Below are 16868 nucleotides of genomic sequence, written 5' to 3'. Positions count from 1 at the left end.
ATCTTTCTCCAACAAAGCTTTGCCAATGAGTGATTCCGTTTATACGCTCTCACCTCAAACATTGTGGATTTATAAGATGAAAATCAATTTAAACGTTCGGTTCGTTATTTCTTTCGTTCTGTGTGTGTCTACAGCCAGTCCGCCAGCCAGCTAGCAGCTATACGTCAGAATACATAAGTGAGATTGTGTTCGTCGGAGGGGGGGTCCAAACAAAAACCACAAAGCGCTGTATATGGAACGACTCATTTTTAGAAAGCCCCCAACACACACACACACATTGCACAGTACTCAGAGATGGCACAAAAGGGGAGAGTGATTTCCATGTGACAAACAATTTTTTCTGGCGTGGATTTTTTGAAGATTTTTTTCAAGGCTATATCACAGATCTCGGCGTGGATTTTTTAAAAATTTATTTCAGGCTAAATCACAACTCTAGGCGTGGATTTTTTAAACAATTTATTTCAGGCTATAGCACAGCTCTAGGCGTGGATTTTTTTTAAGAATTTATTTCAGGCTACATCACAGCTCTAGGCGTGGATTTTTTAAAGAATTTATTTTAGGCCATATCGCAGCTCTAGGCATGGATTTTTTAAAGAATTTATTTCAAGACTACATCACAGCTCTAGGCATGGATTTTTAAAGAATTTATTTTAGGCTACATCACATATTTAGGCGTGAAGTTTTTAAAGAATTTATTCCGGGCTACATGACAGCTTTTTGTTTATGTTTTAGAATACTGTGCACATTTTGAGATTAAAATTGTTGTTGTTCGTGTTTAAGTCTCAATTTGGTCATAGAACTCACATTCGTTGTTGTTTTTGATATTTACTCCAGCTGGGGAATGTCTTCGCATCTATTTCTGTCTGTAGGATATAATTTTAAAGTTATTTTTCTCAAAATGATAAGAAAGAAGTCAACTACTATCGTCGTCGACGACGCCGTTGCCTTCAGATCAACCGCTGCTATTCACCATGTGAGATGACTCGTAATTTTTGGGACCTCAACCAAACGTAGCAAGCCATGTCGTGATGAATTCACATAACGTTGAGATAACGATGCAAAGGGGTTTCTCGTTAGAATCGAATTTGAAAAGCAGAGCTATACATCTAAGTATGATGTAGATTTTCGTGTTGGTGTGATGAATGATTATGTGTACTTGTGTTTGGTATTGGCCTGGTTTGTCTTATCGAATATTCGTAATTTAGAATTGAGATATATTGTTCTTGGATTAGTGAGGTATTAAAAACCAAAGGTCAATTGATGTTAAACTTGTTAATCGAAACAAATTGTTGGCTATTAAAAAAAACTACTAAATTTAAAATTAATGTTGAACTTAAGTAGTTTTGGAAATTAGCACTGAAAGTGTACTACTAAACTGTACATAGTACGGATACGGTTTTTTTTTTAATGTAGGAAAGTTTTACATAGTATAGGGAAGTACGAAATAGTACTAAATTTGATACTATGATTTTGTTAAAACGAATAGCACTGAAATTTTGTTATGTAATCTATACTTATTAACGAGTAAAGCGATTGGCTGACGCCCAGACGAAACGGCTGAAGCTTGAAATTTGGGATGACGGTCCCTCTTGGTCCAAAGGCTGGGTTTTTGGAAATTCGTACTACATGAATTGGGAATCATTTATGGAGTGTAGAATTATTGTACTAATGGGGTTTATGGATATTCGAACTATAAGTATCCGAAAAGTACTACAATGTACTAAATTTGGTCCAATTTCGTAGCATGTGAATGGATAGAGCTAAAAACTTGAAATTTGGATGCGAATTAAGGTTGAGAAGTAGGGTTGATATAAGGAGGTGGTTTTGAAAACGTGTACTCATGTATACGTAATGTACTAAACTGTACTAAATTTGGTACAATTTGAATTTGGAGGAACGGAGGAAACTGGAATCCAGAAATTTTAAATTACATTACCATCGGAGTGTGCGATTGGGATGTGTACATAGTTTTGGGAATAGTTTACATATGTGTGCGAAAAGTACTAAATCGTACTATAATTGGTATTTTGATTTGGGTAAACTGATAGAGCTGGAACACTGAAATGGATAGAGTTAGGATAGAGCAGGAATCCTGAAATTTAGAGTTAGGATCACTGTTGGGGTGTATGATTAGAGTATGTAGGAAGTTTTGGAAATTCTTACTAACGTGTACAATGGTACTCAAATTTGTACAATTTTAATTTTTTATGGGCCGATAAAGTTAGGATCATTGTTGGCGTGTAGGATTGGGGTATGTAGGAGGTTTTGGAAATTCGTACTAATGTGATTCAAGCTAATTTGGAATTAGTTATGGAAATAAGTACTTCAAAGGTACGACGGGTAATAAATGGTACCAAAATTAGTATAGAGCTAGATTTCTGTTGCGGTCAGAATTGGTGTGAAGTGTTGGAAGTAGTTTTGGAAAAACGTACTATAAGATAAAAAAAAGTAACTAAATGGTACTAAAAGTTTAATTATGGTCAATATTGGTGAGTAGGCTGATTAACTCTTCTGATTATGAAGAAAACAAAATAGTATATTTAGACATTATTAAATAATTCTCACGTTCGCTGGACTGATATTGAAGTGTGCAATTTGGTATGAAGGGGTTCGGGAAAACTCATTGCAATAGTTATACACGAGGATAACACCAGGTATAAATAGCAGGAGATAGCGCCACCTAATAAAAACTCACAAAACTACATAAACGGTGATCCCAACCACAGCACGAATATTCAATTACGCGTTGCTTCTAGGCAACAATAGATGGCAGTCCCATCACCTTGGGCAAGCTACAGCAGAATAAGTATATAGGGGAGACTGGGGCACATTCGGCATCGGGGCACCTTCGGCAATCGCGTTTTCGATATGAAGCTTTCACCGTACGTCACTAGTTTCGATACATTGGTATCGAATATCGAAATAAATAACTGACACAAAGTTTGAAATTTCTAGCTAATAAGCTTATTTAGATACATAGGTTTTTGTATTTTTATAGATGTTTCTGTAATATTTCAATTCCATTTCGTAAGTATTTCGTGATAAAACTTTAAAAAATTTTAGGACAATATTATTAAAAAGTGGTTAACTACGATGTGTATTATTATAAAAATATTTAAAAATATAATGTTTTTACAAATCTGATCGAAAAAAATGAAAAGGACTATAAAAAGTACATTCGGGGTACATTCGCCATTTTAAAGTGGGGCACATTCGGCCATATACAGATTGTGCAATATTATTTCCTTAAAATATTTTTGAGTTTGTATTTAAAACTAATCCTTTAATATGGCTCGAAATTGCATATATAAGATCAAACGTGCTTGTATTGACGAAAATGCGTTAGAAAACCCCTATTTCTGATGGTGTGTGCGACCTTGAGATGTAAACGTCCGCCGCTAGAAAATAAAGCCCTATAATTCAAACATTGTGTGGCGTATTAAAACCAAATAGAGCCTTTAGAGGATCAGAATTTCAACCAGACTGATAGCGATGACAATTACCTATATGACTATGGTGCCGTATGCGCCCCATCAAGTGCCGAAGCTACCCCGGGTTGGGGCACATTCGGCGGATTTGACTTTTTTTACAAAACTGTAAAATTTTTCAACTAATACTATTTTTTTATATATTTTTGGTACTATTTTTTATAATTAAGTGTCAGAGGACAATAATCAACCATAAAGTTTTTATATATGTTGAATAAGTACTGAGATATGGAGCTCTAAAAAAAATGCCGAAGGTGCCCCAGTCTCCCCTACTTAGCTTCAATAAAATACAATGATCAGGGAAAATAATGCAAGGGCTAATCGAGTAAGATGGAGATGTTTTGTGGAAACCCTCTGCTTCCAAGAGAAGTAATTTTAGTTTCATAATATATAGGGATAAAGTAATATTGACTAGTTGTTCATTGTTGTACTTATTTGCTATTTAGCTCAGGTGAAAGTGATAGTACTTTGGATCGTCTGTTGAGATATTGCCACTACTTCTCGAAACTTTGGTACCCTCCAATATTCGGCGGTTTTCATCAGAAGTGAATGTAATTTAATGGTTTCGGTTCTCATCTCAAAGTAAAGTTAACTTTCCTATAATGGTCCCTGGTTTAATCCCCATATAACAGTTAAACCACTATTTGGTATTTTGAGGTTTGCTGATATATTTTTCAAATGTTCAAGGTGTTAGCTCAATCTGAGTGACTGATCAATTAGGTTTTATCAAAAAAACCCCTATATTTGGATATTTTGAATGTAGTGAAAAGTATAAAAAGTTCGGCCTGACCGAACATAGCGACGTTTTTATCTGTTTAAAATTGTAAAAATTGCTATTGCCCATAAAAATTGCTATCTGATTCTTGGGATTGTACTGACCTCAAGAAAATTAAATTTTTCAAAATATTATTTAATTTAAACCTATAAATACACAAGTATGTCACCTTAACATTTCAAGTGGAAATTTCAAAAACTGATATAATCTTGAAATGTTAACACGTCATTCTAGATCTAAATATATATTCTATGAAATAGGACAAATTCATCCCTACTGAAGATCTTCCCTACTTTTCAGTTTGGTTATTGATCGAAACAGGTCAATTTGAAATCGAGAATGAGTGTTCCTTTTAAGAGGGCTATTCGGAAAGTTCTTAGCCTAGCACAAAAAGCCGGTATAAAGCGAAGAAATTTAAGTGTTTTGGAAGCTTCCATCTCTGTTATGAACACATATTAAATTTTGCTTCGATCTGGCAACTCCTTCATATATAATATGGTGTTCAAAAAAAATTGCGGATGCGACTTTTTTGAATACCTGTTTCTATATGAAAGAGTTGCCAGATTTATATATGTTAATAAAATATTACAATATGGGTTATGGGCTGGGAAAGATTATTCCGGAAAATGTGTTGTAGATAAATTATATTGTATAGTTATTGTACGGTTGATCCCGTTCGTTCTTGGCTTTTCTCTCTTAATGGATTTTTTACTTTATTGAATGTATATCCTTTTAAAAGTGAAACCCCAATCTTTCATTTGCCATAATTTTTATTTTGGTTGTGTATTCTTTGGGCATTAATACTTCTTTTGTTTTGTTTCTTTTTTTTTCTTCTCACTTGTAACATAGAAATAAATTAAAAATCTTAACAACAATTGACAGCACACATTTGTTCTAACTTAAAATTAAAGTAAATTTAACATTTATTTGGGATTCCCGGAAGGCATTGGCAATTGAAAGGCGTTGGCAATTATCACAGGAAAACACCAATTAATATTAGCACCAATAATACAATAATTGCGATAAGGATTAAGAAAATCTTTTTCTGTAAAAAAGGAAATGGAATTATATTAAAAATATATAGAATTATATATTAAAAATAAATTAAAATACCTTTCTAGCTTTTTTATGCAATTTATCAGCCTTATCCAGTTCTTCGGCACCCTTGTCCACATATAAAGTTGCCTGTTGCGCATGGAACTCCACACGTTGTATCACTTCACTCTGTAAAGAAAATATTTAATAATTTAGAATATGTATTAATGTTTGTGCTAATTATAAGCCTAATTTCTTACCTGTTCTAGCACCAAATATTGTATTCTCAAGAATAGGGCGTGAACTTCTTCAATAGATTTCTCTAATTTTTTCAATTCACTAAAACGATCTATGAGATCTCGCAACGTTTTCCGTTCCTTTTCAGTTTCTTCCAGAATCTAGTTCGCAAAAAGAAAACAAAAACGCAAAAAACTAAATTAAAAGCAAATACAGAATAAATTTCCCAAACAGGGCGTACAATTAAATCAATTCAGAAGCTTACATTGCCCACAAATAGATTTGTTGTTTTATTGCTAATCAGCTCTTCGATTTCCTCCTCTGTGGCATTACAATTGACTGCAAAGTAAAAGACAACAAAGAACAAAACACAACAATCATTCAATCAAACAATAAATATTCTGCAATCCATAACACACGCTGTGACGTGACCACACTCACTTATTTTCGATTGCATTTGCAAATGCTGTTTCAGTTTAGTCTCATAGTTGTGTAGGAATTGTTCATTTTTCCGCCATATGTCGATGTAGTTCTGATGCAGACCATAGAACAGGGTACGCTTCATGCGCGACTCCAGGCTATAGTCATTCTCGGGCGGTAGATTGGCACGAAACTCTTGGAATTTGGTCATTAGAATATTGCCCAGACGAATGTTTTGTTTGCGCAGCTCTTCCATTTCATTTTCGGCTAAAGGGTTGCAAAGGAAAGTAATCGCGAGAGAAAGAGAGAGAAGAGGGGGAGTGTTATTAAAATCACATCGGAACTTGTTAATTATTTTATTAGTTTTATTGTTGTTGTAGTTTTGTTTTGTTTGCCATACCATTTTTTATTGCTGTCGGTTGTACCATACGCGTCATAGTCTCCAAATTCGCCGCTAATTGAGCCAAATGTGTGCGTATTTCCGAATACTGGAAAAAAATAGACGAAATAGATACAAAATGAAAATATTGAAGAAGGGAAATTTAATTAACACATTTCTTGTACGAATGTGGTATTTTTAGAATAGTTATAAAATGATGATATTTTACAAATGACCGTTGATAGCTAATGGTATGCCAATTTTTTATTACGGAAATGTGAAGTTAAAGTCGATATATTTAACAAAATTTTGAGTTTTTTTTTACAGTATTGAACTTAATTATCCTCAGGGGCAAAATACAATGTTCACCAAAAAATAAAATCAAAAGTTCAAATTAAATTATTGAAGCTTAAATTGTACAAAGTATTCAGAGGAATTATGTGATCAATATAAAGTGGTTTAACCCGAAATTCCTACAAAATATCGTATATATTAATTTTGTCTTTCGATTTTCAAGACCTAAAAATATTAGTTGACCTCAAATCCTTAGGGGCCTATCTGTCAGTTGAAATCATGAAAAACATCCATATGGTTTAGAGCTTTGAAATTCTGGAATGTTCAGAATTGAAAACGGGACATATTTATCTAAGTTTTTTATAGGCTACACAATGTGGTTCCGCATTTTTGTATCAGCATTTTCTGATTGAAATTTCTGCAATTTGACATTTGAGGTTATCAGAGAGTGTAATAGCTTCAGATAGAATAAATATAAGCTCAGGGTTTTAAAAAGGCTCCGGATCATTTTCGTTCATTTCATAAACATATTTGTAATAGTTGTAATAATAAGACAGCAGGTGCCGATGGATTATCAGCCGATCTATTCAAGCTGATTAGCACAATTGGCTAGAGGAATGCATGCTCAATGATTGGAACTTCAGAATCCTGTGTCCCGTGGATAAAAAAGAAGACAAGACGATATGTGCCAACTATAGAAGAATTAGCCTCCTTTCCATTGCATATAAAGTTCTATCCAAAGATTGGTCAATGATATTATTGGATCTTATCAATTCGGCTTCAGACCTGGCAAATCCACCACAGACGAGATTTTCACACTGGAAAAGACCAACGAAAAATACTTCTACACATTCCACCTATTCGTCTTCTACAAAGCCTCATTCGAAAGGCCAATCCGCGCAGAGGTGACTGCGTTCAACATTCCTGCAGTAAATGGCGAAATGACCAAGCTTTTGGTATCAATGTGCAAGACGTCCAGTAGACTCGGGCCAACTGTGGAACTCTAAAATTGCAGCTCCGAGGTTGTGAACAATTTTATATACCTGGGTACTTGCGCAAGCACATGAGGCAGCTCTTGGAGTATTTGAGAGAAAAATTCTCCGAGAGATTTATTGGCCGATCTGCGTCGAAGGTGAACATCTCCGTCGAATGAACCATAGTCAGACGCATATTGGCTAGGTCATGTTGTGAGAATGGCTGAGGATGCTCCAGCTCAAAAGGCATACAAAAATCAGCCAGCTAATGGTTCACGCAAAAGGGATGGCCACGAATTCGATGGAGATATCAAGTGGAAGACAACCTCTCGGAACATTGTATTTCAAATTTGTTAGCTCGCCTAATTGAACAAATGTTCTGTAACCAGGCAGCTAAGAAAGTATTAGAAACGCCAGCTTCTCAGTCTCAATTGGATTCATATTTTGTAGAAAAAAGTACCAGAAACAGTGAATCGAAGATAAGCCGGATCTTCGAACTATAGTTGTATAAATACGAGATTGCAATAAGATTGTTCCAAATCGGACTGGAGCAGTTGATCATCGTAATGGAAACGTTCAGAAGAGAGACCGAAAATCAGGTCACATTTCAAAGTTTTGCTCACGGTTTTCATCGTGCAGTGATGTGGTGCATCATGAAATCTTGTCACAAGGTCAATAAGGTATATTGAAAACGCACAGAATCATGGAGACCCCGATCATACATTTTATACTGTTATAAGCACAAGCCTTATTTTTTGGCTTGGGTTTTTTCCTCTTCACAAAACTGAAGACACGAAAAAAGGGATTTTCAAAAGTTTTCCTAGATATCCGGCAAAATTGGAAAGGATGATGGAAACATGAGAACCTAAACCTAAACTAAATTTTTGTTGAATATTTGGATGTCAAAACATGTCATCTTGTGGTAATTAGTTTGCCGTTCAAGATAATAAGGACGAAAGGGGTGTAAAAATATTCCTCATTGGATTTGACTTAAAAACATGAAATCTTAAATAAACAACCTCCAATAGCCGCAAAGAAAAATATAGACTTGTTTCTTCATGAATTTACCGCAAAAAAATCATTGCACCATAACTCAAAACCTTGATCTATGGTGAATTGATCCTTCTGGATTCTTAATATACTCGACAAGTGATCTCCATAAGGAATTTTCCGCCCGCCTACCATAAATTAGGCTCAACAATCGCTGAAAGAACATAATGAACTATCCAAATCGTACATAAGTGAGGACATTTTTTTACCGTACTCCCCACGCCATATTAAAACTAATCGTACTTTACGAATTGCCAAAACATACTTTTGTATGTAATTTCCCTTAACACATACAGAAAAGCTTTCGATTTTCCCAAATGCTTAATGCCAATGGCATTTGGTATATTTATTACAGTCTATTCTCTTTCCGTAATTTCCCGAATTTCCGCATTTCTTTGTAAGTGGGAAACGCACATGCATATATTTGAAATGAAATGTAGTATTAATTAATATACCCTCTCGTATTGATATCAATCGAAATATGTATATTCGAAACAGGTGCAACATCTCTCAATCACTGATAACGCTTAACCATATGGTTGGCAAATGCATTCGTTCTTATCTCAAAACGCCCGCCCCTAACTAACTCACTAACGTAATCTCAATTGTCAAGGTCGTTCAGATTTAATGATTAATATTTTATTGTTATTTTCGTAATAATGATTGAATTGCTTTCATAATTAAAATATAGATTAAATTATAAAATAAATCTTAAATGTTGGCTGACATATGATGCAATATTGAAAAAAATATTATATTTAAGTGCATTATTTAAATAAAACAATTTTATAAAATAATAAAAAACCTCGACTAAAGTCTTCGGCATTCGAATTCTAGAAAAATCATAGAATATATATATATCTATTTTAATTTCATCGAATTTTTACAAATATACTATTTTTTATTTTCATTTGGATATACATCCAAATACAAAACATGTGATATTACACGTGGTAAGTTAAATTGTAATCTGTGTCGTTATTTAACATATCATTAGAAATGACAGGTCTGTGATAACGAATCTGGTTTTACAGTTGTCTTTTCAATATTTTATCAAGTTAGTGGTCAACAAATATGGTCAAGTTCAGTTAAATAACAGTGTTGTAGTCAAGGTCTCTTCAATTAGTACAAAAAAAATCTAAAGAAACTGAAAAAGTATAATGGATTTATGTTTGTTAATATGATTTTAATTAATGTTTATATGTGTTTTAAACAAAAAACAAAAACAGATATTTGTACAGATATAAAACATAAATATAATTAAAGCAAAGATTTTTTTGGAACGTTATATGAGTGGCTCCGAAGATAATAAAAATATCTTCTTGTTTTACAACATTTATTCGAAGAGATTTCCTTGGTGACATTGAAAATTTATTTATTTATTTATGATTTTAAACGATATTTGGCCTGAATATGATTTTGATATTTTGCATTATGTGCAAGGAGTAGATGTTTCCCTTTATTTTTTAATTCAATGATGTCTAGGTTGTCAACTGTTCTGGCGGGTGTACTGTATAGGATATATGAAAATGTTAAAATGTTCATAACCTCCATTAAGGCGACCCCCACATTCTCGGTGTCAATTTTTTTTATTTAATTCGAATCTACTCTAATTCTACAAAATTTCGAGTGGAAATCTCAAGAACTAGAAGATATAGCCGATTTATTGTGTCAGCACCAAGAGACGGCAAGAGTGATTCTCAAACTTTAAACGCATTTTTCTCGAAGCAATGTTTTTACGAATGGCACGATAACTCAAAAACTAATAATCCAATCGGTTCCAAATTTTGACACGTTTCTCTGGGAGTGTATAGCTCTCGTATAAATAATAAAGCCAATCGGTGAAAATCTTCCTTATTTTTTAACTTAGTTTGTGGTCAAAACTAGGCGATTTTCCAAAAAAAAAAATCAAAGTTTCGCCAATTTGTTAATTGTTGTGCGAAGTCAATAATCCTAGTTCATACGTTGGAACTTTCGAATTCCGGTGTTCCAGTGAGGAGTTATCATGCCCGTCATCAAAAATAAGGACTTAAAGGAGACAAGACGATATGTGTCAACTATAGAGAAATTAGTCTTCTACCCATCGTATATAAACTGCTATCCAGCGTGATGTATGAACGACTGAAGCTAATTGTAAATGACTTTATTGGACCATACTAATGTGGCTTCAGGTCTGGCAAATCCACCATTGACCAGATTTTCACTCCAGATCCTGGAATAGACCCACGAAAAACACATCGACATATTCCACCTTTTCATCGACTAAAAGCAGCATTCGACGGCCCAATCCACTCAGAAGTGTTTAAAGCCATGTCTGCGTTCGGAATTCCTTTATAATTAATCCGGCTATGCAGGATAACATTAATTGGCACAAGTTCAGCAGTTAATGTCGGAGACCTTCAACGCTGACCAAGGATTCAGACAAGTTGACAGTTTGACGTGTCATTTTTTTAACATCCTGCTGGAAAAGATCATACGAGATGCAAATGTGAACAGAAATGACACTCTGAACACCAAACAGCATACGCCGACAACATCGACATAATATGTCGAACATTGCGAGCGGTAACAGCCACCTTTGAACAAGGAGTTTGCCAATGCGGGACTGGCAGTAAATGGCGAGAAGACCAAACATATGGTATCAACGAGCAAGACTTCCAGTAGACTCCGATTTAAATCGAAAATGACTGATCGGTGCCCTTCAATATTGACCGAGGATTCAGAGAAGGTGACAGTTTGTCGTGTGACCTTTTTAACATCCTGCTGGAAAAAGTCATACGAGATTCAAATGTGAATAGAAATGGCACTCTGCACACTTAACAACATATGTTATTCCCCTACGCCGACGACATCGACACCTTTGAACGATTTGAGAAGGAGTCTGCCAAAGTGGGACTGGCAGTAAATGTCGAGAAGTCCAAGCTGATGGTATCAACGCGCAAGACGTCAGTAGACACGTACCAACTGTGGAAATTGACAACTACAGTTTCGAGGTAGTCAAAGATTTTATATATCTCGGTACCACCATAAACAAAGCTAATAACATCAGCTTTGAAATCCGGAGAATAATAGTGTTGGCCAAAAGATGCTACTATGGTCTGAGTAAGCAATTCAGAAACAAGGGCACATCCCGCCAGACCAAACTCACACTATACAAGACGTGCTGCAAAATTCTCCGAAAGATCTATGGGCCGATATGCATCGACAGCGAACACCGCCGTCCAATAAACCATGAGTTGTACCATCTATTCTCGGACATCGAGCGTCGAGCTGCAGCGACTACGTTGGCTAGGCCATGTTGTGAGAATGGATGAGTATTCCCACCTCAAAAGGCATATAAACGTCAGCGAACTAATGGTCACGCAGAAGGGGAAGTCCATTCTATGCAAAGATAAAGTAGAAGATAACATTTCGGAACATGGTCTTTCAAATTGGAAGAGCTGCGCACAAGACCGACGCGCCTGGAAATATGTTTTAAGCTCGGCTTTGGAACAGATGTTCCAAGTATAAGGTGGACACCAAAACTCGATCAGGGTTTCAGGAGAAAATTAAATGCCAATTACATATTCTTTGGTTGGGTTAGGACCATGAACATAACGACATTCTCAACAAAAATCGAATTGAGGAGTTACCATTTCATGGAATCTATTTCAAAACGGGAACTGTTTAGAATCCAGAGTGCAAAATTAAAAGCAATTCGAGTGAAAAACTTGCCCAACATCCTCAAAACACCAAATATCGGGGGTAACGTTATATGGGGGCTATACAAATATTCAATTTGTTATACCAAATATCCTAAAAATGTCTGTGCAAAGTTGCAGAGTTATATCTTAAATATTTCGATCTCCGTCGTGATTTCAACAGACGGACATTGCTAAATTTTCAGAGATTTTTTTCTGATCAGGAATGTGGGGATGATTTTTGATGATGATTTTTTCGTCGAATTGCACACGGAATGGATCAGGCATGACATGATAACTACAAATTATGATTATGAACCGGAGCCACTGCCCATCCAACAATGGCGCCCAATTATTTTAAATCTAACCATGATGGTAGCCCCAGTGCAAGATGGGGATGCGATAATTTAATCAGTCATCTATCTAAAAAATATGAAACAATATATAGACTCCCAACTCTCTTTGGGGGACATCCTCGACAATTTAGGGTCAATTTAGTCATATCCGTATGTTTGGCTAGTACTTACGATAAAATGGACTCACCCACAAATTAAATTCGAAGACTGGAATGCTTCTCTAAATTGAATGTCATATATCTCATATAATGTGAAGGAAGCATCCGATTTGTACCAGCCCCCAATTTAGTGAAAAATCTAATATAAAGTGAGGACCCAGATTTTGTCCAAACCTTGACCAAAAATTACGATTATTGGTCTACCTTTCTGGTATCTCTAAAACAGGACCTTAATTCTAAGTTTGAAATAACACGTTATGGGTACTACGATTGGTCGAATTATTGTTCATTTTCATAGTTATGGAGACGAAAAATATTAAGATCTCGTCATAGGTCAAGTTTTTTGGGTTATGGGGTGATGAATTTGTTGCTGGCAACTCTAAAGTTCATGAAGAAAAAATCTTTATGTCGTTGTAGCTATTGCAGATTATTTTTGAGATGACTGTCTTCAGTCAAATCGAATGAGGGATATTTTTGTCCTTATTTTTCTTAAACAGTAATATAAATACAAGACAATCGATTTTTACCTACAAATATTCTACAAAAATGTCACTCATAATTAGTATAATTTCATCGTCCGTTTCCACTTGAATCCGATCCTTGCTCAAACAACATTTTTTACGAGATTTTCATTGAACAAAAATTTTCCCCTGGCGAACTTCAGTTGACCTCATATAAAAATGTGTGCGGAACATTCGATATTGTTATACCACCCTCTTAATTTAAATATTTAACGTGTTTTATCATCACACCATATCTCAGCAATGATGAGGAAAATTTTAACAGATCCACGCACATATTTATATGCACCCAATGCAAGGGATTCAAGAAAACATTAATTGGATGCTACTACAGCAACTGAGTTCCGATATTCATTTGTAGTGGCTTCCCCTGGTCGTTGTTTGCCAACATTTCAATATGGCTAATGTATTTTTTTATTAGCTAAAAACAACAGCAAACAAATAATTTTTTTAATTGTTTTGTGCTTTTTGTGTTTGTACTGAAATAAAAAATACAAAAAACTGGAATTATTTTTGCTGTAAATGAGCACGTCTGTATTTCTACAACGAAGCTGTGAATGTTTCGTATCGCGGGGTATGTGTACCTCATGTCTAAATAATGCTTGGGGGTTTCTCATATACTTGGAGTACTGAAACGGGAAATCTGTGATGTCTTGTTAAATTTAAATTTTATTAATAACTTTTATTAAAGTGGCCCAAATTCCCTGAATTGAAATGTTTAAGAATGAGGGTAATTTAATTGCTTGCTGTGTGTGTTCGTTCGTCAGTCCGTCCGTCAGAAGAAGGTTATTAACTTACCGGATTCAAGATGTCATCAACGTGTGTGCTTTGTTGCATTGTTATTGCTTCCAGACTTTTGCGTTGCTGTTCTGAGGCACCATTGGTTAGGTTATTGTTGCAGCTTTTGGCACGCTGTATCGGCCAGGGATGTAGGTACGGAAGCGGATGTTGCAAGAAAATAAAAGACAAATGTTAACGGTATTGTCGAAAAGTATGACATTCGTGCGTTGTGTGTGCCGTTCTCCAGCACTCTTCTATGACTCTAAGCTCACCTGTAGTAATTCTGGCAATCGATCTCTTGCCATTTTTTTGTTCTGTTCGGTTCCGTTCTGTTCAGTACATGCGGGAGGGAGTATTTGCTTTTGTTGTTGTTGTAGAGTTTTGGTAGCGCTAGCGTTAGCAGCAAAAATTCCACTACAACTCAGCCAATGATTTGCTTTGTGTTAATTGTATTTGTTGTTGTTTCGGGTGCTCTTTCTGCTCCAGTATTAATTATTATTATTTTTTCGTTTTGTTTGTTTTGCTACGAGAAGGCGCGAAGGTGTTTGCGTTAAAGTCCGATTGTACTCGCTCACATGAAAAATATAGGTATTTTGAAAAATTTACTAATTACTGTTTTTTCTTCTTCTCCTTCGTTTACGTTCGTTTTGCCTTGATAGTTGTATAGTTGGGTATTTCTTTCTGTTATCAGCAAATGGGGTCTAAAGAAAATAAAAACGAAATATTGATAAGAATTTGCTTTAGATATTTGGCAGATTCTCTAACAATGTTCTGGTTACGTTGTCCGCCCCTGTAAATCTCAACGGCTTTAGATACGCGTTTCTTTTTGTCTACGGAGCGCGAACAGAACAATAATGTCTCCTTGTTTGTTCTGAGACGTGGTCGAGACTTTGTGAACGGTGTCAACACAGACAAAAAAATATATTACCCGCAACCGAAGGCGATGTGCGAGAGTTTTCATATAAATTTATTTGCCAGCCCCCTTCCAGACATGCATTTGCTTTTCTTTTTTCGTATAGTATATTTTCAATGAATGTAGAGCGCTTACAAATTTACACTAGTTATCATCTGCAACCGTATTCTTGTTCTTTATTGTTTGTGTAGTCAGAGTGTCTATGGCTGTCCGGTTGGACGGACGGGCGCCCAGCCATGGCACCACCAAAGTTGCAGTTTCCTCCATAGTTTGTGTGTGTGTGTTTTTTTTTTTGTTGGCTTCTTATATGAAAATTTTTACAAGTGAAAACCATTGCTCTTTTGGCATTATAGCTAATAGCTACAGTGGGTGTTCGATAAATTGAATGCTGGAAATAATCTTAACAATATATTTTATAAAACGTATTCATATCTGAGGAATTTTATGCACTTGTACAATTTGGCTAGAGGAGTGCATGTCCAATGATTGGAACCTCAGTATCCTGTGTCCCGCGCAAAAAAGGAGACAAGACAATATATGCCAACGTGCTGTGTGAACGACTGAAGCCAATGGCCAATGACATTATTGGACCATAACAATGCGTGTTCAGGCCTGACAAATCCACTCAGTTTCACTCTGCGCCAGATCCTAGAAAAACACACGAAAAACACATCGGCACATTCCACCTATTCGTTGACTATAAAGCCGCATTCGACAGCCCTATCCTTTCAGAGGTTTTTAAATCCATTTCTGCGTTCGGAATTCCTGCAAAATTAATACGGCTATGCATGATGACTTTAACTGGTACAATGTCAGCAGTTAAATTGGGAAAGGACCTCTCGGAGCCCTTCAATACCGAATGAGGATTCAGACAAGATGACAATTTGTCGTGTGACCTGTTCAACATCCTGCTGGAAGGATGCAAATGTGAACAGAAATGGCACTGTGCATATGTTACTCGCCTACGCCGACGACATCGACATAATGAGTCGAGCGGTAACAGCAACCTTTGAACGAATAGAGAAGGAGTCTACCAAAGTGGGTCTGGCAATAAATGGCGAGAAGACCAAACTGATGGTATCAACGCCTAAGACGTCCTGTGGTCTTGGACCAATTGTGGAACATGAAAATTTTAGCTTTGAGGTAGTCAAAGATTTTATATTCCTCGGTACCGCCATAAATAAAAATAATGTCATCAGTTTTGCAATCCAAAGAAGAATAGTGTTGGCCAACAGATGCTACTATGGTCTAAGTAAGCAGTTTAGAAACAAGGTCACCTCTCGTCAGACCAAACTCACACTCTTCAAGATGCTGACACTACCCGAGCTGTAATATGGACCTCAATCATGGGTACTTGAGCAAACATATGAGACAGGTCTTGGAGTGAACAATTCTCCGAAAGATCTATGAGTCGATCTGCGTTGGCGGTGAATATCGCAGTGAATATCGGCGGTGAATATCGCCGTTGAATGAACCATGAGTTGTACCGTCTATTCTCGGACATCGGCATTGTTAGACTTATCGAGCTGCAGCGACTACGTCGGCTAGGTCATAGTGTGAGAATGGATGAAGATGCCACAGCACAAAAGGCATATACAGGTGATCCAACTGATGGGTCACACAGAAGGGGAAGGCCAGGACTAGGTCAAATTGAAAATGGACAAAATGAAAACATACGAATATCGATTTCTTTGAGGACCCTATCTCATGGATGATCCTGAGACAATGTTGGAGTTGGAGAAGCGCAAACGTTATCGTATAGAGGATATTAGGCGGAAACACCACAATTTGCCATGGATGGAGTTCAA

The 16868-nt window shown here is 36.0% G+C and overlaps 1 protein-coding gene across 1 annotated transcript; it reads right to left on the bottom strand.

Annotated features, from left to right (window-relative positions):
* Positions 1 to 5236: 5236 nt before the first annotated feature.
* On the bottom strand, positions 5237 to 14499 carry LOC133328098 (syntaxin-4-like). The gene is made up of 8 exons (XM_061536641.1): positions 14420 to 14499; positions 14166 to 14279; positions 6356 to 6443; positions 5977 to 6222; positions 5801 to 5874; positions 5559 to 5696; positions 5377 to 5487; positions 5237 to 5308 (listed from the first exon to the last, which is right to left on the bottom strand). The coding sequence occupies exons 1-8, from the start codon at positions 14450 to 14452 to the stop codon at positions 5237 to 5239; spliced, it is 876 nt and encodes a 291-aa protein (XP_061392625.1). The 5' UTR covers positions 14453 to 14499.
* Positions 14500 to 16868: the final 2369 nt, after the last annotated feature.

The sequence above is a fragment of the Musca vetustissima genome, unplaced genomic scaffold (genome assembly GCF_032173495.1).
Source record: "Musca vetustissima isolate MV318-11 ecotype Yass unplaced genomic scaffold, APGP_CSIRO_Mvet_v1 utg4359, whole genome shotgun sequence".
NCBI lineage: Eukaryota > Metazoa > Arthropoda > Insecta > Diptera > Muscidae > Musca > Musca vetustissima.
Note: the sequence above shows the minus strand (reverse complement) of the source record. Positions and strands in the feature narration are given on the sequence as shown.